The sequence below is a fragment of the Tetrahymena thermophila genome (assembly GCF_000189635.1).
Source record: "Tetrahymena thermophila SB210 genomic scaffold scf_8253855, whole genome shotgun sequence".
Taxonomy (NCBI): Eukaryota; Ciliophora; class Oligohymenophorea; order Hymenostomatida; family Tetrahymenidae; genus Tetrahymena; species Tetrahymena thermophila.
This window is the reverse complement of record NW_002475946.1, coordinates 10,958-26,756: the sequence shown is the minus strand read 5'-3', so window position 1 is coordinate 26,756 and position 15,799 is coordinate 10,958. Positions and strand designations below refer to the sequence as shown.

The window sequence follows — 15,799 nt, the reverse complement described above, 5'->3', positions numbered from 1 at the left end:
TTAGTTAAAAAATTAAATATTAAAAATTGAATTAATTTCTTAACTTTTATTTTATTTAATATTTTGAAATTTATGATAAAAATTTTTAAATTACTAACATTTTTAATGAAACCTATAAAAATAGTATTTAGTTATTCTTAATTAATTCTTTGTTTATTATTATTATCTACAATTAGTTTTGTTAATTTTTATTTTAAATTTAATTCTTCTTTATTAAAAGTTCTTTTATCAAAAAATTAATTGAATTAGCAAAATAGAATTTTAACAAAATAAATCAATTAATTTATATTTCATGATTAATTTAACTAGGTATTTTTATATTTTAGCCATACATTGATGCCTTGACTGGAGAGTTAATAATGAGTTTATCTACTTAGATGGAATATGAAAATTAATTTTATTCTGTAGATACTATTGATTTTACGATGTAAAATATAGTTTAGCTATTTGACTCTAATTTAAGTGTAAATTAATATTCTGTGTTGATTCATGAATTTGATTCATCGGTAAATAAATAAATAAACAAATGCATTTATTATAGAATATTACATTTGTAAAGTTAATTTTAATTAATTAAATCATTTAAAATAAATATTATAGGCAATATATCATCCTTTACTAATTTTCCCATAAGTTGCAACCTGGGCAGATATAGAATTTTTTAATATAAAATAATTTTGCAGTAGTTCTTAAGAGTAAATGGATCTTTGCTTATAACAAAAATAATAGTTTTCTGATTAAATAAATAAAACTATAGAATATATTAAAACTGGAAACTATTCAATTGAAAATTAAACCAGTTTGAGCTAACTTTATTATTAGTGGGAGAGGTTTGGCCAAAAATAGTAAATATTTTTTATTTTCATTTTTTCAATAAGAAAAATTTATTAAATTGTGAAACATTTTTTTAAAAATTCACCTGTTTTTAAATTTAAAAAACATAAATTAATTTTCACTTTATTAAGTTTGATAATTAAAACATAATTAATTTTTATTAGAGTCAGCATTGTTCTTCCTATTTAGAGCAATTTTAAGGGAAATAACAATTAAGAGCCTTATTCTTTCGCAATAATTTTGGTTGGGAGAGTAATAGCAGATAATAGTGATCAGTTTAAATTGTTTAATATTATAAGCACTAGTTTAATTAAAATGTTTTTATTAATTGAATTTGGCTTGATTTGTTCGATAATAATCATTTTTATAATAAATTATGGCCTATTCTAAGTTTACTCGATCAAAATGCCAATAGAAATTTTAATAGAATTCTTAAAAAAGAGCTATCAGGAGCAGTAAAAAAATTCAATAAAATATAATTAATACAAATAAAGTAATTAAAAAATAAAAACTCTAGCTCAAAAGAAAGCAGCAAGAAAGAAGTAAAAATCAATATATAAAAATGTAATACAGGCTAATTAAAATAAATCTAATTAAATTTGGAAAAATAGCTAAAATGAAAGCCAAAATTAAACTTAGATATTGAATAAGAATCTATAAAAGAATATATTTGAAGAAGAATCTTTTAAATAGAGTGAAAATGATGGGAAAGACTATTTCATTTTTGATAAAATAAAAGAAAATAACTCTCCAGATTTAATAATGGATAATTATTAGTTAAAAAACTCAAATAATAGTTTTGATTTTCATCATACTAGCTAAAATTAATAAAAAAACAATTTTTAATTTTAAGATGATAACAAATATATTAAATAAACTGAATAAGTGATAAATTAGCAAATTCTTTATGACTCATATTCTAATAAATTAATAAATCAATCTACTTCACAAAAATCCTCAGATAGAAGCATTGCATTTAATCAAGTGAATGCATCATTGAAACACTCCAATTTTAGTAAGATAAGCATTTTATCTCATAACTATTAAGAAGAAAACACTTTTAAAAAATAAAATGAAGAAAAAGACAAACAAAAGATTCTTCAAGGTTTAAAACCATTATTTTTAGAAATGAAAATCATCAAAAAAGTTTTTCAAGATTTGGAAATGCTCATAAATTATAAAATTGATGCATAAAACTAAAATTCATAAGATAATATGAACACTCTTTTTCATTTTTCTAAAGCCAAAGTCACATTTTAATAGCTTAGAAATTAAATAGGATTGAGTAGATGTTATTTTAATTTGGGTGTTATTTTTGTTATGAAATATGAATATAAACTAGCTTCTGAATACTTTGAATCTGCAATTTAATTTCATCTAGAAATCATTGGAATAAGTTATGAAAATTTGATTAATTAAAAAATCATAAATCCAAATAACAAAAGATCAGAAAACCAGTTACTAATTCTGTCTAAGAAAATAGTTTCTAAGGCATATTGTTTGAAAGAATAGGCTTTTTCTTTAATCTATTAGGATTTTGACCATATGAATGAAGTAAAAGTATAACATACGCAGCATTAACAAATATAAGAAAGTTAAGCTTTATTAAAAAAATCTTTGAATACGTTTTAGATTGTTTATAATTTAGTATTGAACAACGAGAAGAGTTTTTCAGATATATTTAAAATTTTCTTAATACAAGAAATTATAGAAACCCTAATTAACATAAAATAAAATAAAATTACTTAAAATGAATTAAAAGGTTTGGTTTAACTTTTAGATATTTCTAAAAATCTGTTAAAAAAAACTGACTTATCTTTCTTTTAAATAATTTCACAAAGAATTTCAATTGATTAATATACTGTGTAGACAAACAAAAGCTAAATTAATGAAGACAAATTTGATGCTAAAGGATAAATTAATTAAATTCAAAAAAGTAGATAACATTTTTTATAAGGGCTATTAGAATAAAACCAAAATAATCTGTAAAATGCTGCTGAGTAATTTACTTGCTGCTTAGAAGAAGGTATAAATTATAATAGAACGGTAAGAAAGAAAGCAATTTATCATTTAAATTATTTATTTTCAAAACTTCCTTAATATAAAATTGAAGATTTAAAATCTATTTTGAATGAAGACTCAAATTAATCATTAGACTTAGTTATAATAATTGAATTAGAATATTAAATTTAAAGCTCAACTGTTGAGTAGTGTCTTAAAAACATAAAATAATCTAACTTGATAAACAGTAATGATAGAGTGATTATTTTAATATTCCACACAGAATTAGATGTATTCATGCCATTCGCTAGTGTCAGCACTGAAGCTAATTGGGATTTAATTATTAATTCTGTACAAAACATCTAAAGAATTTTTATACAAAACCAGAATTATTCTAAGCAGCAACTTCACTGGAGCTAAGCTCTTATTAAATCTTTTGAATATATTTACCAATAAAACAGCTAAGATTAACTATATTTTGATTAAATTTATAAGTAATACAATTTGATTCAATAAAATAATAATGTTAAATTTCCAATAAAATATTTTTAAAATATAAAATAAAATTAACAAAATGAGAGAAAAAAAGTAATTGTTTTATTTTCGAATGATGAAACAGAATTAAATTACCAATTAAACACAAATAATTTAATTTTCTAATAAAAAATTCTGATCCTTTAAAAACCACATATCTACCATATAAAAGAGTATAATTTATTTAAAAGCATTAAAACTGATTATCATAACGATAGCTTTATATATGAATCACTATTTGATGAAAAGTAACTTATCTCTAAATTAAAGTAATTGAGAAATCAAGACAATTAGAATGACCATCAAGAATTTTTATATATTCTCAACAATACTTGAACTTAAATCAATTATAAATATTGTAAATGCGAGAAATAAAATTATATATACCTAGCATGTTTTTTTAAATCAAATTTTAATTTTTAATGCTATTAGATTACATTTAATTAAAATTATTTCTAAACAAATTGAAGTTTTCTTTAATCAAAAAATTATATTGAAAAATTAAAATAATTAGAATAAGTTAGAAGAAAAATAAATAAATCAACAAAATAAAATAAAAAAGACTAGAAATATTGTTTATTCAAATTATTTAAAATGCTATATAAAAACTGTTTTCTTTAAATTATTGACTTTGATTCATAGTAAATGTTTATACATACATACATACATATTTTATTAAATTGAAATTTAGGAAAAAAAGTAGAAGTAAATTATTAACATTTAATATTTAATTAATTTTATCGAACAAGAAAATACAAAAGGAATAGATAAAATATCTTAATTTAGTATGAAGTATTTAATATTAAAGCTTATAGTAATTGTTTCATTCCCAATGATAATTGGAGTGTTATTAGTGCTATCAATTTTTTACAATACTCTATGGTCAGCCCTTGAACAATGGTTTATAATTTATATTAATTATAATGTATTTTTTTTTTCATTTAATCAAATTGATTGGCATTATCTATTTACAAAATGTCAAAGATTTAATAAAAAATTTTAAAATATAGGTAGAATGATAGTATTTAATGGGTAGATCAATTGTAGTAGTAAACTTTAAAAAATTCTGCTTACTCTTCTTAGGTTTTACTAGAGTATAGCTTCAATTAGGTAAATGTTTATTTGAAAATCTAAAATAATTCATGAAACATAAATCATAAATTAACAACAAAAATCTAAAAAATAGCTATAATTACATATGGTAGTAGTCACAGCTTTAATTAAGAAATATTAAAATCAAGAGATTATATGTATGATTTTTTTAATATAAAGTAAATAAATTATTTCTTTGATGATATTCAAAATAGATAATCCAAAAGCGATTTTCACAGTTTGCTCTTATAGAGAATTTACATATAATGAATGTCCTCAATTTGTTTATGATTAATTAAATGAAAGCTTATTTTATGCTGATCTTTATTTTGTTAGAAGTTAATTCAAATTCAATCTACTAACTCCTTAGTAGCAATACTTTATTAAAACAGTAAATAAATCAATACATACCAAATTCATAGATATTTTTTCCTAAAATGTTTATTAAAATTTACTTTTTTAATATTAGAATGACTTCATATCTTTTTATGGAAGAGCTGCTTATAAAGCCACGCAAGTTGAAGGTTTAATATAAATTATAAATATTTATAATTCAGATAATACTTCAATTTAAACAATGTTGCCATCTACGTAAATTTTAGATTAAAAATTTTAATTATTATTTTAGAGGAGGAGTTTCTTTAAAAATTATTTTTTTTTATCCTTAAACTCGATAATAGACGGTATTTTTTTTAATAAATTTTAGACTTTTCAACTATACAGAATCCAATTATGAGACCTGTAAAGGTACTAATTTTACTGAACCATATGATCCTAGATGCAGAGATTGGTTTATATATGCTTAAAATCACTAAGGTATTAAATTATAAAATATTTTGAGACTCAATATGGTTATTAATAAAGAAACAGACTTTCCATCCTTTCTTTTAAAAAAAATACTTTCACCTAAAATAAATATGATTTATTTTCAGTCATCAAATATAAAGTATTTTCATTATTATATTAGTTTTGAAAGTAATTAATTTTCTTAAGAAATTCTTTAAGTTCTATATTGATTTTTAATTTATTGTAAAAATTAAAATATTTAAATAAGCTAAATAAAACTTAATCAAAAATATTGTCATTAAAAGATTGAATAAAAATATTTTTAGACATCTGAAATTAAAAGAATAAAAAAACACATATTTCTAACAAAAATTTAAACTATTTTATAGTTGAATAAACATAATAATTTTAACTAGGTATTTTTATTTATGAGCCATACACTGATGCAGTAACAGGAAATCTTTTAATGAGCTTATCTACTTCAATTGAATACGAATCTTAATTTTATTCTGTAGATACTATTGACTTTATTATGTTAAACATAAATAAATTATTTAACTCTTATTTTAGTAAAAACTAATATTCTGTGCTAATCCATGAGTTTAACTCTTCAGTAATATAATTTATTTTATTTTATTATAAAATATTTAATAATCTAAAAGTTATATCTTAGTTATAAATATTTATAAAACATTAATTAGGTTATCTCTCATCCATTACTTGTTTTCTAATAAGTGACATCATGGGCAGATATAGAATTTTTTAACATAAACTAATTTTGCAGTAACTCTTAAGTGTAGATGGATCTTTGTTAAATACAAAAATAATAGTTTTCAGATTAAGTAAATTCAACAATTGAATTCATTAAAACTGGAAACTATTCTATTGAGAATTAAGCTAGTTTAAGCTAACTTTATTAATACTGGGAGAGGTTTGGCCAAAAATAGTATATATTTTTGATTAAAGTTTTTTTTTTTTTTGTGATTAAAAAATTAATTTATTCTAATCAAAGCATAAAATAATCAAAATAGAAATTTAAAAGCCGAATAAATATATTTTATTTTGATAAAAGATTTGGTTTATTTTTTCGCAAGCAAGAAAATCCAACTATTTTCTAAAAATAATAAATATAATTTTGGATTAAAAATACAATCAAAATAATTACACTAAGATATAATTTGATGTTTTAAATATATTTATAGGATTAATCTATTATTATTTTATGAATATTTTTTATAGTTAAATAGTTATTATTTAAAGATTTTATCAATTTTAGTTAATTTGTAAGAAGTATGAAAAAACAAACAAAAACATCATCAATAATTTTGAATATCAGAATATTTTTCCAGATTAATTCATACAATATACTCATATACTTCAAATACTGTATTAAAAGTAGTATTTTAATATTCTTTAACATCTCTTAAATGTATATTAAAAATGTTCAACTAATTTTTAATTTTAGCATTTACTAAATTTTAAAATATTTTTATAGGCGTTTTAAGTCATAAAATTACTAAAATGATGGACATGTATATTTGTAAATATTAATCATTGTTCATTATAACTTAATTATAATACAAAATAAATGTGATTATTTATAGAGATATTTAAAAATTTTTATTCAAACTAAATTTTAAAAATAAAAATCACTGCTAATTTATTGATTTTAAATATGAAAATAATAATTTTTTTTTATTAGAGTTAGTATAATTTTTCCTATTAAGAGCAAGCTTAAAGGATATAACAATTAGTAGCCATATTCATTTGCTATAATTTTGGCTGTAAAAGTATTAATTGATAGCAGAGAACAATTCAAGCTGTTTAATTTCCTAAATATTAGCTTAAATAAATCTCTTTTATTTATTGAGTTTGCTTTTATTATTTTTATAATAATAATTTTTATTTTTAATTATGGATTATTTTTAATTTATTCAATAAAATAACCAATAGAAATTTTATTAAAATTCTTAAAATAGAGTTACAAGGAATAATAAATATATTTAGGAAAATATGATAAATTACCTTTTGATAAAAAGGAAAAAATGCTTTAAGTTCATAAGGTGAGTTCAAATTAAGTAATCAACCCTTTTGATAAAAAATAAGATAAATAAATAAATAACAATTGTTAAGATTCCTAAAAATTTTAAAAATAAAATTAAAATTAAAACCTAAATTAAACTTAGATAATTAATTAAACCATAATAAAGACGTTATTTGAAGAAGAATTATCTAAATAATATTAGAGTAGTGAATTTGAAGAATTTATATAAGATAAATCTTACTAAAATAAATTTGAGAAATTCACATTTCATAATTAACAGTTAAAATAATCAAATAGTATATCTCTTAGCAGGTAAAAAGATTATTTAAATTATTAAAAATATGTTTTTTTACCTCTACCTGAAAACAAAAATATGTATCATAAATCTGAAAAATTGATAAATAGCTAAATAAGTTAGTATTCTGATTTAAATTAAATTAAATCTTAAGTATCCTAGCAAAATATTTAAGAAAATTTCGTTACATTTAATCAAATTAATACATCTCTACAGGTTTCTAATTTTAGTAAGTTTACTAAAAAATCAGTTGGATTTTATGAATGTAAAAATTAATAAAATTAGAAATAAATAAATGAAAAATAAAAGATACTTAAAGGACTAAAACCATTATTTTTGGAAATGAAAATAATCAAAAATGTTTTTCAAAACTTAGAAAGACTCGTAAATTATAAAATCGAATCTTAATACCAAAATTCATAAGACTAAATGAACACTCTTTTTCATTTTGCAAAAGCAAAAGAAACATTTCAATAGCTTAAAAATTAAACAGGATTGGGTAGATGTTATTTTAACTTGGGAATTATACATCTTATAAAATATGATTACAATCTAGCATCTGAATATTTTGAATCTGCTATTTAAATGAATCTCGAAATAATAGGAATAAATCACGAAAATTTAATTAATTATAAAATAATAAATCAAGATAGTCATCAATCAGTTAATCATTTGTTAATTCTTTCAAAGAAAATAGTTTCAAAGGCATACTGCTATAAGGAATAAGCTTTCTCTTTGATTTATTAGAACTATTACAGAGAAAGCGGAAGATAAGAAAAGCTTTTTCTATAAAAAAATAACTTAAAAATAATTTAAAGTTAATCCAAAATCTATGCTTTACTAAAAAAATCTTTAAGCGAATTAAAGATTGTATATAATTTGGTATTGAACAATGATAATAATTTTTCTATCATTTTTAAAATTTTCTTACTTTAGGAAATTATTGAAATTATGATTAATTTGTAAGATAAAAATAATATAAATAATGACTTAAAAGTAACATCTAAATATTTAAGCGTTGTAAAAAATCTATAAAATAAATCAAAATAAAAAATTACTAGTTAAATTTATGAAGAAAATGTTGGCATCAAAGCATAAATTACTTAAATTCAAAAAAGTAGGCAACACTTTTTGATTGGTTTATTTGAATAAAAAAAAAATAACTTAAAACAAGCTGCTGAATAGTTTACTTTTTGTTTAGAAGAAGGTACCCATTATAACAATCAATTAAGATAAAAAGCAATTTATCATTTAAACTATTTATTTCAATCAATTCCTTAAAATTAAATGTTAGATATGAATATTGTTTTGAATTAAGAGTTTAATAATGCAATAGATTTTATCATTTTAGTTTAATTAGAGTTTAAAATATAAAACTTTAGTGTTGAGAATTGTCTTAAAAATATTCAAAAATCTAATCTAATTAGAAAAGATGATCGAATTCTTATTTTAATATTCCACAAAGAATTAGATGTTTTTATGCCATTTACTAGTGTCAATACTGAAAGCCAGTGGAATTAGATTTATCATTCATTTGAAAGCATATAAAGAGTTATACTCCAAGAAATTAAAAGCTCTAAACAACTAATTCACTGGAGATAAGCTCTTTTTCTGTCATTAAATTACATTTATCAAAATAACTAATAAGATAAGTTATATTTATATTAAATGTAACAATAAATAAAAAGGATTCCAAAATCTAATAACAAAGGTATTAAATATGAAATGACATATTAATAAAATATAAAATAAGTTTAGTAAAATGAGAGGAAAAAAATAATTATTTTATTTTCAAAAGATGAAAACTAATTAATGAATTAATCATTAAATCAAAATAATTTAATTCTCCTTTAAAAAATTATGAAATTTTAAAAACCACATGTCTTTCATATAAAAGAACATAATTTACTTAGAAGTGTTAAGAATGATAAAAATTTAGTAAACTTCATTTATTAATAATCAGATGAAAAATAAATTATTTCCTAACTAAAATAATTGAGATATTAATATAATTTAAATGATCATTAAGAATTTTTATCTATTCTCAATAATACTTGATTTATAAAATACTTATTTAATTCATTCACATAATTCTACTGGAATGTAAAATTTTCAAATTCAATTAAAAATAATAGCATTGAAAAAATTATATATATATTTATGTAAGCTCAAATTCACAAAACCTTTATTTTTAATCACTGAAATTTTTTTAATGTGTGATGATGGCGATGATTATTTTTTTTCTTCCAAAAATCCTGAGACAGAGTTCCTATTTCTTTATATATATGATGATTCATTGTCTTTGACTCCAATATTATATATTTTTATTGTTTCCAATAAAAAAGCTAATAATTTATCTAATAGTAGAAGTTAATAATTTATTATTTGTTAATTATTTTTATATTTAAATACATACTAAATAATAATAAAAGTAGGAATAACAAATATTATCAAAATATTTAGTATGAAAAGAGTTATATTGACGCTTATAGTAACTGTATCGTTACCTATAATTATTGGAGTTGCAATAGTACTAGCAATTTATTATAATATTCTTTAGAATGCTCTTGATCAATGGTATATATTTTTAATTTTATTATTTTTATCAACAAGATTCTTTTAGTATTATTTCAATGTAGCTAAATACCTTAATTGATATTTAAATACTTAGGTAGGATGATAGTATTTAGTGGATAAACTAATTGTAATAGTAGATTTTAAAAAATTCTGCTTATTCTTCTTAGGTTTTACTAGAGTATAGCTTTAATTAGGTACATTTTTTTGATAAAATTCTTAAGTTATTTTTAAATGATTAATAAAATGACAATATCAATAAAAATAAAATAGCTAGAGTTACACATGGTGGTAGTTGCAGGCTTGATTAAGAAGTATTAGAATGCTTAGATTATATGTATAATTTTATTTTAAAAAAGAGAATTTAATCTTATACACTATTTAAAAAAGATAATCCAAAAACAATATTTACTATTTGCTCTTATAGAGAATTTACATATAATGAATGTCCTCAATATGTTTATGATTAATTAAATGAAAGTTTGTTTTATGGAGATCTTTATTTTGTTAGAAGTTAATTTAAATTCAACTTATTAACTCCTTAATAACAATATTTCATCAAAACTGTAATTATTAATTTAATTAATATTTTTTACTAATATATTTATTTGTTTTTTTTATTTTTACTATTAATTAGAACGATTTTATCTCATTTTACGGAAGAGCTGCTTTCTAAGCAACACAGACTTAGGGCTTAATATAAATTAGCAATATTTATAATTCAGATAATACCTCAGCTTAAACCTTATTGCCTTCAGTGTAATTTTATATTCATTTTTTATTTTTAAATAACATAATATCTAAAATCAAGAAGAGAAATAAAAAAAATAATACCTACTTTTTGAACTATTATAATTTTGAATTTTTTTTTCTAAATTAGTGAAATCTATTATTAATAATAATAATTAGAGTATATTGAAAAAATTTTGTTATACTCATATTTACAAAATATAAATAAATAAAAATTATCTGTTTGGTATGCTAATACATAAATTTTGTTTTATTTTCATAAAAAATAGATTTTACAATTATACAGAATCCAGCTATGAGACCTGCTATGGGACTAATTACACAGAGCCATATGATCCTAGATGTAGAGATTGGTTTGTATATGCTTAAAATAATAAAGGTAATTAATTAATTAAATTAAGATATTAAGATTCCTAAACAATATTTATAATTTTTCAAATAAATTAATTCTCATTTCTTTTAGTAATAATTTTTCAAATAAATTTATTCTCATTTCTATTAGTAATAATTTTAACTAAATTAAATTTATTTACTTTTTTGATTTATTTAGGTATTTTTATTTATGAGCCATATACTGATGCTTTAACTGGAAATATACTTATGAGTTTATCGACTTAAATGGAGTATGAATCGTAATTTTATTCTGTAGATACTATTGACTTTACCATGTAAAACATAGTTAAGTTATTCGACTCTAATTAAAGTGAAAATTAGTATTCAGTGCTGATTCATGAATTTAACTCAACAGTAAATTATTTTTTGATAAATTTATTTTATAGAATTAATTTTAAAATATTTTATACTTAATAAAATTATAGGTCCTCTATCATCCTTTACTTGTTTTCTAATAAGTAACAGCATGGGCAGATGTCGAGTTTTTTAACACAAACTAATTTTGTAGAAATTCTTAGGAATAAATGGATCTTTGTTAATAACAATAGTATTCATTTTCTGATTAAGTCAATAAAACAATAGAGTATATTAAAACTGGAAATTATACGATTGATAACTAGACTAGTTTGAGCTAACTTTATTAACAGTGGGAGAGGTTTGGCTAAAAATAGTACGCGTTTAATTTTAATTTTTAAGAAGATTAATTTAATATTTAAAAAAAATAATTTAATAAAATTTTTTAAAGAAAACCCTCATTTAAGAATCATAGTTTTTCTTATTAAGATTGAGCCTAAAAATTACATTTTTTATTTAACTGGTCAATATTCATGATCAACCAATAAGTATTTTTTGGGAATAAGCTATTTCTTTTTCTTTCAAACTCAATTTCTTTAACTATTTTAAAAATATTTTTTATTGAAAATTAAATTAAAGTAATAAAACATTTTTAGTTTATTCATTTTAAAAACTAATGAAATAAATTATTTTTTTTTAGAGTTAGTATTGTTCTTCCTGTTTAAAGTAAGCTCAGAGGATATAACAATTAGAAACCATATTCTTTTGCTATAATTTTAGTGGGAAGAGTAATATCAGATAATAGCGATAAACTTAAACTATTTAATTTAATAAACACCAATTTAATAAAAATATTTTTATTAATTGAATTTGGTTTGATTAGCTCAATAATCTTAATTTTTATTATCAATTATGGACTATTTTAGTTTTATTCAATCAAATAACCAATAGAAATTTTGATAAAATTTTTGAAAAAGAGTCTCAAAGAGTAATAATCATATTTGTAATAATTTAATAAATTGAGTTTAAACAAAAATGAAGCAAACCTATCAGGTTAGAAAAGAAAACAAAGTTAAGTAAAAGAGACTATTGACAAAAAATTAAGAAAACTAAAATAAAATCAGTAATACTAAGGGTCTTTTTAGAAATATAGTTAAAATTAAAGCCAAAACCAAACTGTGTTGAATGATACAAAATAAAGGAGTTTATTTGAAGAAGAATCATCTAAATAATGTGGAAATGGTGAAACAGAATAATATTTAAATGATAAAACATTCTAAAACAATATATAAAAATATAAATTTGATAATTTATAGCTAAAGAACTCTAATAGTATTTTTACCTACTAAAGAAATAGTTTCAATCAGTAAAATAATCTTTTTAAATCTTTAGGTGAAAATAAAGCTATTAACTATAGTGGTGAATAAGTTATAAATAGTGAAAGTAATTCAGATTAATATTAATTAAGGAATTAATCTTTTTAGCAGAATTCCTTAGAAAGAAGCGTTACTTTTAAACTACCTAATACTTCCTTAAAACAATCCAATTTTAGTAAGTTAAGTACTCGATCTCAAAGTATTTCAGAAGTAAAAATATTATAAAAAAAGAAAGAAAATGACAAAAAAAAGATTCTTTAAGGCTTGAAACCACTATTTTTAGAAATGAAAATCATTAAAAAAGTTTTTTAAGATTTAGAAATACTTATAAATTATAAGATTGATGCATAAAACTAAAATTAATAAGATAATATGAACACTCTTTTTCACTTTTCAAAAGCGAAAGTGACATTTTAGTAGCTAAAAAATTAAACAGGACTGAGCAGATGTTATTTTAATTTAGGAATTATATATCTTATTAAATACGATTACTAACTAGCATCTGAATATTTTGAAGCTACAATTTAGGTTAGCTTATAAATGATAGGAATAAGTTAAGAAAATTTGATTAACTAAAAAATCCTAAATCTAAATAAAAAAAACTATGAAAATCCGTTACTAATTATAACTAAGAAAATAGTTTCTAGTGCCTATAGTTTGAAAGAGTAGGCTCTTTCTTTAATTTATTAGGATTTTATAAGCTTATAAGGCTTTTAAATTCCACAAAAATTCAACAAACAAATCGATGCTTCCAGAATTATTTGTGATCAAACGAATGAAATTAATGCTTTATTGAAAACATCTTTGAATAAATATTAGATTATTTATAATTTAGTATTGCAAAATGATAAGAGCTTTTCAGTGATATTTAAAATTTTCTTACTTTAAGAGATTATAGAAATAATGATTAATTTAAAATCATATCAAAAAAATAAAAATGATTTAAAAGATTTAGTTTAACTTTTAGTTACTGCAAAAAATTTGTAAGAAAAATTAAATCAATCTTTTATTAAAAGATTTACATAAGGTTCAAAAGTTGATTAATAAATTAGCATTTATGAAAATAATTAAGATGTTAAAGCGTAAATTTTCGAAATTCAAAAAAGTAGACAATACTTTTTAAATGGATTTTTAGAACAAATCTAAAATAACCTAAAAAATGCTGCTGAATAATTTACTTTTTGTTTAGAAGAAGGAACTTATTACAATAAAACTCTAAGAAAGAAAGCAATTTATCATTTAAACTAAATATTTAGAAAAACTCCTTTATATTAATTGGTAGATATTAAATTTGATTTGTATCAAGAGATGAACAAAGGAATAGATATTGTTTTTTTAATATAATTAGAATATTAAATTCAAAACTCTTCTGTAGAGTAATGTCTTAAAGATATTTAATAAAATAAATTAATGACCAAAAATGATAAAATGCTGATTTTAATATTCCACACAGAATTAGACATATTTATGCCATTCACTAATACCTATTCTGAAACTCATTACAATTAGATTATAAATTCATTTTAAAGTATTTAAAGAGTTTTAATCTAAGAATAAAAAAACTCCAAAAAAAATCTTCACTGGAAATAGGCTCTTTTTTAGTCTTTCTAACATGTTTACTAACACAATAAATAAGATTAGCTATACCTGGAGTAATTCTATAACTAATTAAATGGTGTCTCTTAAAACAATTTGGGCAACTTTAAATATGATATAAACTATTCTAAAAGTATGTATTAAAATTAATTACAAGAAAGAAAAAAAGTAATATTACTTTTCTCCAAAGATGAATAGGAATTTAATTAAAAGTTTAATTAAAATTATTTAATTTTCTAATAAAAATTTATGAATTCTCAAAAACCTCATGTCTATCATATTAAAGAATACAACTTACTTACAAGTGTTTGTCCTGAACAAAATTTTGAAAACTTGATTTACTAAGTACTAATAGATGAAAGTCAAATTGTTTCAAAATTGAAAAAATTAAGAAATTAAGAGAATTTAAATGATCATCAAGAATTTTTATCTGTACTCAATAATGCTTGAATGAAAGCATACTAATTTATGTTTTTTTTAATGAAATTTATGTTCTTTATCCAAGTTTTGTGATCAAAAGAGCAAGGAAATACTTATGTTTAAAGTTTTGTTATTAAAATCAATTTAACCTTCTTAAAAGCAAGCAGCAGAATTTTAAAAAAATTACAAATTATAATTCTTAATATTTTAATGATTTAAGGTTTGTATAATAACACTTAAAGCAGAGTTTTTTGGAGAGGGGTTCTTCAATATCATCGAATTTTAGTTACTTTATTTTAGATCTTTAAATATATCATCAAGAAAAACAAAATGATGATTGTTTTTAAAAATACTCATCAAAAAAATTTAATTAAAAATAAAAAAAAAGCCAAATGCCATTCAAAATTTAGTGATTTAATATCACTATTTTTTTGAATGGATGATGTATTTGAATATAATTTATATAAAAATAAATAATTTTATAATTTTAATTTATATCAATCTTTATGATTTTTCAATTAAATTTTTAATTTTAGCCTTTTTTAAAAACTTTTCTTCAAAAAAATTTAATTTGACTGCAAATTTCAAAAATTGCATCAAAATCTTATAATGTGTGGGGTAGAAATTTCTAAATTCCCATTTTAAAAATTGTTTCATAGTTGTTAGAATGAATGAATCATTAATTCATTCTTTTTTTTTAGGAAAAATTTAGAAATTCTTAATCACTACAGAAATAAATTGCCCCAAATCCTGTATTTTTGCTACCCCACTTCAGAAAATTTAGCTAAATTTAAAATTTTTGATGTAAAA

General features: G+C 20.1%; 6 protein-coding genes across 6 annotated transcripts in view; 5 read left to right on the top strand and 1 right to left on the bottom strand. All coding sequences in view use genetic code 6, as the record gives it.

Moving 5' to 3' along the window:
- Positions 1-699: 699 nt before the first annotated feature.
- TTHERM_01131820 (tetratricopeptide repeat protein) lies at positions 700-1,691 on the top strand (the record flags this gene model as incomplete). The annotated part of the gene is made up of 3 exons (XM_001027581.3): positions 700-845; positions 999-1,610; positions 1,688-1,691. The coding sequence occupies 3 exons, from the start codon at positions 700-702 to the stop codon at positions 1,689-1,691; spliced, it is 762 nt and encodes a 253-aa protein (XP_001027581.3).
- A 463-nt stretch (positions 1,692-2,154) lies between these two features.
- Positions 2,155-3,446, top strand: TTHERM_001131813 (tetratricopeptide repeat protein; the record flags this gene model as incomplete). The annotated part of the gene is made up of 2 exons (XM_012800989.1): positions 2,155-3,360; positions 3,417-3,446. 2 exons carry the CDS (start codon positions 2,155-2,157, stop codon positions 3,444-3,446), a joined length of 1,236 nt encoding a protein of 411 aa, XP_012656443.1.
- A 1,329-nt stretch (positions 3,447-4,775) lies between these two features.
- Positions 4,776-5,717, top strand: TTHERM_001131811 (hypothetical protein; the record flags this gene model as incomplete). The annotated part of the gene is made up of 4 exons (XM_012800988.1): positions 4,776-4,852; positions 4,931-5,052; positions 5,168-5,277; positions 5,664-5,717. The coding sequence occupies 4 exons, from the start codon at positions 4,776-4,778 to the stop codon at positions 5,715-5,717; spliced, it is 363 nt and encodes a 120-aa protein (XP_012656442.1).
- A 1,205-nt stretch (positions 5,718-6,922) lies between these two features.
- On the top strand, positions 6,923-8,325 carry TTHERM_01131810 (tetratricopeptide repeat protein; the record flags this gene model as incomplete). Its single annotated transcript, XM_001027580.3, has 3 exons — positions 6,923-7,037; positions 7,201-8,260; positions 8,307-8,325. The coding sequence occupies 3 exons, from the start codon at positions 6,923-6,925 to the stop codon at positions 8,323-8,325; spliced, it is 1,194 nt and encodes a 397-aa protein (XP_001027580.3).
- Positions 8,326-10,050: 1,725 nt separating this feature from the next.
- TTHERM_01131800 (tetratricopeptide repeat protein) lies at positions 10,051-15,019 on the top strand (the record flags this gene model as incomplete). Its single annotated transcript, XM_001027579.2, has 10 exons — positions 10,051-10,163; positions 10,258-10,357; positions 10,434-10,497; positions 10,551-10,726; positions 10,798-10,919; positions 11,180-11,289; positions 11,461-11,657; positions 11,729-11,973; positions 12,298-12,385; positions 12,575-15,019. The coding sequence occupies 10 exons, from the start codon at positions 10,051-10,053 to the stop codon at positions 15,017-15,019; spliced, it is 3,660 nt and encodes a 1,219-aa protein (XP_001027579.2).
- A 646-nt stretch (positions 15,020-15,665) lies between these two features.
- TTHERM_01130800 (transmembrane protein, putative) overlaps positions 15,666-15,799 on the bottom strand; it is a gene marked incomplete at both ends in the record, with an annotated part of 285 nt that continues 151 nt past the window's right edge. Inside the window, one exon of the mRNA XM_001027578.3 lies at positions 15,666-15,799. This exon is cut by the window's right edge and continues 151 nt beyond it. Coding sequence (XP_001027578.3) covers positions 15,666-15,799 — 134 coding nt within the window.